General features: G+C 32.3%; 1 protein-coding gene across 3 annotated transcripts; it reads right to left on the bottom strand.

Moving 5' to 3' along the window:
- Positions 1-3,265: 3,265 nt before the first annotated feature.
- Positions 3,266-5,796, bottom strand: LOC7465172 (LOB domain-containing protein 15). Of its 3 annotated transcripts, none has more exons than XM_052446561.1 (3): positions 5,777-5,796; positions 4,050-4,299; positions 3,266-3,887 (listed from the first exon to the last, which is right to left on the bottom strand). In XM_052446561.1, the coding sequence occupies exons 2-3, from the start codon at positions 4,239-4,241 to the stop codon at positions 3,480-3,482; spliced, it is 600 nt and encodes a 199-aa protein (XP_052302521.1). In that variant the 5' UTR covers positions 4,242-4,299; positions 5,777-5,796; the 3' UTR covers positions 3,266-3,479. The 3 variants fall into 3 exon arrangements, with proteins under 3 accessions (XP_052302521.1, XP_002319420.1, XP_024439157.1); XM_002319384.4 differs by lacking the exon at positions 5,777-5,796 and adding an exon at positions 4,512-4,674; XM_024583389.2 differs by lacking the exon at positions 5,777-5,796 and adding an exon at positions 4,455-4,610.
- Positions 5,797-6,092: the final 296 nt, after the last annotated feature.

Below are 6,092 nucleotides of genomic sequence, written 5' to 3'. Positions count from 1 at the left end.
AAAACACCAATAAAATTTCTGAAGGAGTGGTAAACTGAATAATTTCATCGGTAACATTTAATATATGACCAGACATCGACCCTTCCCTCCCATGTTTCTCCTTCTTCCCCCCTGCATCTAAACGAACCCCCCCTCCCCAACATTAACAACCAGCTCCCCACTCCCCCCCCAAACATCCCTCCTCATCTCAACACAAACTTTTCTAATCTCAGTATCCGTGTTCTGATTTATTGCGGATTTTTTATTTTTAGTAAGTAAATCTATATTTTTCTTTAATTTTAATACAATTTTAAAATGTCAATTTAATTTAGCAATTTAATTTAGAAACTCTTTCTCGTTTTTTTTTTTTCCCTTCAACCTTCCCTGGTGGCAAGATATTGATGAAATTATAGCTCAAGCTTTGAACTGCCATATATATCATCCATATTGCATAATATATAGATTCTGACATATTTGATGCATAAAAAACAGCATATATATAGATTCCACATGTAATGCCTAGAGAGCATACCACATTGACCTATATTAGCTAATAATTTATTTATTTTTCTCTGGAGAAGCAGAAAGACTTTGCTGGAAGGAAGGAAAGAGAATTAAATTTTTTGATATATCAAGAAATTTTTATTGGTGGTATTCATGGGAAAGGACAAAGTAATTAGATGCGAATATTTGAAGCAACCATGACGTGAAACCAAATTATCACTATTGTATGCTATACATTTTATATAGAGTTCGGCATTGAAGTTGATGTTAGACATATATTATGTATACACTTTCTTCATGGTTTTGTTTGTATTATAATCCAAAACTATTCCTTGCTTATTCTACTTAATCAAATGAGCTCCACACGCCAAGAAAACCCCATTTCACAAATCAAATCTTATTGGCGTTTTGATCGGGACAACGTTGACTCCAACCCTATTTATATTAATTATTTCATACAACTCACAACCATTAAATACATGTACACTGTTTTCTCAGTAGACATCTTAGTTAAAATCGTTGTATTAAAACTATCAACAAGTATGGCACTCAACATATGACATATGAGGAATTAATTGAGTTACAAAAAAAAACTAATATAATCAAATATCCGAGTTAACTTAATGAGTCTATTAACTTGCTTGAATCGACTAAAACCCGACAACCTATTGATTTTTCTTGTCAAAACAATGTTTTGGAATTTTTTAAAAAAATTTATGGTCCATTCAGGTTGAATTCCTAACTCATGATCTAAATTTTACCCTAACTTGACTTATATTAGATTTTAAAAAGATGGTTAAAACTTAGAATTTTACAAATCTTGGGTTCAAACAGAAGAGATGGAGAGGGGATCCAGGGATTGAATTTCATTTTTTTGTTATCCGAAGTAATTTATAAATTGAGGAAGAGGTACCTTTTATTGTATAATCCAAAATTTATTAAATAGAGTAGTAATTCAAAATAAAGAATGTGTCAATCCATCCTTCTATACCCCCATATATGGTTTGGTTCCTTGCCTTACAGTACTTGAAAACAAGAAAAGATTTGTGGCCGACATAAAGCACGTTGGGATGATCTAGCGCTTCAAAACTGCTACTTGGAGACGAATCGAAGAGGTGAGGTGGGAATGCATCTTAAAAAATACATTGTAAGAACTCAACAAGGAGTCATGTGAACTGGCCAGTACATCCAAATTCAAAAAATTATTGGTTGGCTGAAAGAAGAAAAAGAAAGAAAAACAAAAACAAAATGTCGATCGATCCTTCCCGTTATGTTTTTGGTGAATGCATGGAAATTAGATGTAGCTAACAACATTGTGAACAATATATGTTGTTCTATCAATATATCTTTATTGCAAACCATATGAAAAGTAACATTCTTCAACATCAATATATACTCCATTCCGGCTTAATGTATGATAAAACTCAAATCAGATCCATACATGTTGTGTTTCCAGACTAATTAGTATAATTATTTAGCTAGTTGAAGCCTCAAATTTATCAATTAGCTTAAGCCAATATCATTCTACTTGATTGAATTTTTATTTTCTTATGAAAAACTACTTGAATGATTATTTGTAAGGAAAAAAAAAACTAGAAAGGTGAAGCTGCCATGAAGCCAGTCATTAAAGAAAAAAAGAATAATTCTAATTTTCCAAAAGTTTTCCCACAAAAATCTAAGATTGAATAAGTGGATCTCACTAATGAATCCTAGAATTCAACGATTTCAAACTCTTCAGGAATTGAAGTGATAGGGAAGAATCTTCACCAAGATCTTACAGTATTGCTCAAAAAACAAGCAAAACATAAAGAAAGATAATTAATGATATATAATTATATATAGGAAAAGTGATGAATGAATGCATGTAAAATTGGAATAAATGTGATCTCTTGTCTTATCTACAGATTATAAAAATAAATAATTATTGCAGATAAAAGTCTGGGATTGATAAAGCCATGTGACAAAGGAAACAGAAGAGGTATATAGTAAAATTAAATATGACTCTTGGAATTCAATGTAGGATCATGAATTTAATATACATGGGAAGAATCACAGCCCCACCGTACCTTTTGCCTCCCCCACGTCCCATAAACAAGATTTTCAGTTCCTTCAATGGCTCAGACAAACATGTATACACATGCATGTGTGCTTATTGGAAGGTTCAGTGAAAGCAAAGCCTATTCAGTCACCACACGTGCAATCAAGACTCGAATCACGAGAGATTGTAAATATGAACAGTAAGATGTGTCCATAACACCATAGTCAAAGGAGTGTTGAGAATACTAAACATTCAAATCTTTAACCTTCAAAGTTTTTATTGATGGATTGATTCAACACTAGTTAATTTTGAATACACTGGTCCTCAAATTTATAGAGATTTCTTTTTGAAATAGAAATATTTTCACACAAATTCTTTTTATATAAAAATCTTTTCCTAACTCAATTAGCAATAGCTTCCATTACTAGATGATGATTTTTGCTTTGTCTATGGAGTAAATTTTTGATGAATATATATATGACCTAGTATCACTGAGCTTAATTAAATTTTTCTTTGGTCATTTCAATCAAATGGGTTTTTGGATTCCATGGTGATCAGAACTTGTTTTTTCCTAAAAAAAAGTTGATGAAGGAGAAGTTTTGAGTCTCACCATGAAAATGAAAGGAAAATGTTGCAGCCAGCAGGCAACAAAAACCCTAATATACATGAAATTTTAGACAGGTAGCTAGCTAATAGTTCTCTCATCAAAACAACGAGCAAGGAATTTTAAAGAATGATGAGAGGTTAAAACAAAGCAACAATGTCATTAGAAATTATGAAACGGGAAGTTCTCAAGTCCTTAAAATTCACTACGATTTTGATTTAATGCCCCGAGTTCTCTCTTTCTTTCCCCATGATTTCTCAATCTTTACAACAAGTTACCATTAAGCATAAGGCAACATTATTATACCAAATGCAATGGTAATTGTATAAAAACCGACTATGGTCTAGAATAAAATTAATCAAAATATGGGACATTATTTTCACTTGAAATAGTGCTATAACCTGATGTGCTAGTTGGTGGTGTATAAAGAGAAGAAGAGGAAGATGAAGAAACAACAACTGAAGGAGGAGGTGGTTGTGGTGGTGGAGCAAGCGTTTGTGATGGTGTTGAAATGGACACGGTCGCAGAAGAAACTAAAGCAGGATGAGTAGAAGAAATGATGTTAGTAGCAGCAGCAGCTTCTCTGTATTTGTAGTTGAGTATCTCAGCCCTTATTGCACTAAGTTCAGCTTGTAATGATTGAATTTGTTGTTGTAAAGCTGAAATTGCACCCATGGAGCCATATACTGGATCTCTTAGCCTCAAGTTTGCTTCATAAACTAGACTATTTGCAGTATCAACTCTTTGACTTTCTGGCACCTCCTAGATAATTAAACCACAAAGCCAAGGAAAAATAAATTTTAAAAAAATCCCATAATTCATCAAGAAAAAAAATCAAGAATGTCAAAATTTGTAAAAAAAATATATATGAAAATTAAATAGATTCTATGTTAATTATAGGGAATTGAAGGGTAGCTTAATTACCATTAGCAGCTTGGAGACATTGCTTGCACCATAGACTTTGTGGACAGCAGCAAATTTCTGGGGTTCATGTGGAGAAAAATATGGAGAAAAGGGGCACTCTTCAGCACATCTTCTTCTTAAAAGTTTACATGCAGCACAAGGTGTAACAGTGTTCAAAATTACAGGAGGACCTAACATTTGTCTCCTCCCCATAAAAGAAGATGCATCACTCTCCCTCTTGATCCTCTTTCCTAACTCTTCAGATCTCTCCCTAAAACACCAAAGGAAAAAACAATATTACATGATATTTCAAGAAAACACTATGTTTTTCTTATCAAAATTTCAAATAGAGAAAGAAACAAACAGATTAGAGAAGTCAAGAAGAGTTCTTAATATTTAATAGGCTAGTAGAAGCTAGGGTTTTGCCTTTTGTGGAGAGAATATAGATCTTATTCATTTCTCTTGAGGGTGATTCCTTCTTACCTGTCTCTGGACATTCAAGCATGCTAGTTGGTTGTCTATATCAAAGGCAGAGGAGAGGAGTGGAGATGACCAAGGGAGAGTTTCAAAATGAAGGAGAAAGAGAAATAAGAATAGAGAAAGGAGTGCTTAAAAGGCAAGGTAGTCACAAAAAGTAGGTCAATATATATTTTTTAAATAACGAAGAAACAAAAAAGAAAAGAAAAGAAAATAGATAATGGTGAAGAGTGAATGAAATTTGTAATCATGTAGGTGATAAATATTAGTAAATGTAGAAGAAGTTAATGTTCTAGGGTTAGGTCATTGGAAGAGGAGATGGAAAAGATAAGAGAATGCCAAGATTGCTGGTATTTTGTTTTTTTTATTAATCAAAGAAATATTATTAAGAATTCAGGGCTATAAAAAGAGATGATAAACTAGAAAACAAGTAAAAAATCATCAAAATTCACTATAAATTTACAGATAAGAAACGTTCTAAAGCAAAAAAGTTCTACATGAAAATCCATTTTAAAATTTTCTCTAAATTGCTAAAAATATTTAAACATGTATACATAAATCTAACTTCAAAATTCTTTAATCATAAAACAAGATGGTAGAGAATTAATTCAAAAGATTGCTTGCATTTGACAATGCTATGGCTAGTTGGCCTCGACTGTGATTTTTTTGTCTTCTAAAATGAAATCCAAAATTTCTACACCGAGACTAATTAAAGTCTTTTTTAGGAGGTAAGCTTGTTTTAATTTTTATTTTTCTTAATTCTCTTTCTATCTTGACGTGACTTTCTGAACAACATCATACCTGTTCATCTCAAGTTTCTCATTTTCTTGATTTTTAAGTTCAAATGAGAAAGCAAGCTTCGTGTCCCCACATGTGAGGGCGACACTCTTAAAGAGAGGATTACTCCCACTTGATGCACTCGTTTCAGTTAACCTAATGACTGATTTTCATCGATGTGCTTGCTATTTCAAATATATCTCCTAGTATGGAATTGAATTTGGAGATTTTAGACATACTCCAAACTAGTGAATTCATAAAAATAAAAATTCTTTTTCATAGCTTTTTCTCAGATTTAAATCTGAACTGATCAAGCGGATGACAAAATTCATTAAACCATCCAAATCAACAATTCTAAGAGTTAGCGATGGTAATCTAAGTAAGGATTATTGAAAAAAAAATTACAAGAACAAGAAATTTCGAATGACAAATCACAATATCAAAAAGAAATGTAACCAAAGCTGCTATACATATGAAAAGTAGAAATGACTAACCAGGAAATTATCTATCTGGGATTCACTTACAAGTTATACCCTCTTTTCATGACCAAAACAGTAGAGCAATATGCTAGAGATACCGAAGTAGTTGACTCTAATATTTTTTGACAGCAGTCATGTGTGATTTGGGCGATCAGAAACAGCAATGAATCAAACACAAAATTTGGAAATTAATTTCTTGTTTATTGAAAACGCTTTCATGTTGTGTGCTTCCCTCTTATAAATACATCAACAGTAGGACTTGCCATTCGATCACGACACCATTTACCATTTCGATCAGCACTTCTCGTCCTTATCTGATTATTTGGGTAAA

This window comes from Populus trichocarpa, chromosome 13 (assembly GCF_000002775.5).
Source record: "Populus trichocarpa isolate Nisqually-1 chromosome 13, P.trichocarpa_v4.1, whole genome shotgun sequence".
Classification (NCBI taxonomy): Eukaryota; Viridiplantae; Streptophyta; class Magnoliopsida; order Malpighiales; family Salicaceae; genus Populus; species Populus trichocarpa.
This window is presented reverse-complemented; position numbering and strand designations above follow the sequence as displayed.

Bases quoted from the DNA above. Each gene is read 5' to 3' on its own strand.
- LOC7465172 (XM_002319384.4), bottom strand. The intron at 3,888-4,049 runs GTAATTAAGCTA...TTAATTATCTAG, and splicing joins ATGTCTCCAAGCTGCTAATG to GAGGTGCCAGAAAGTCAAAG.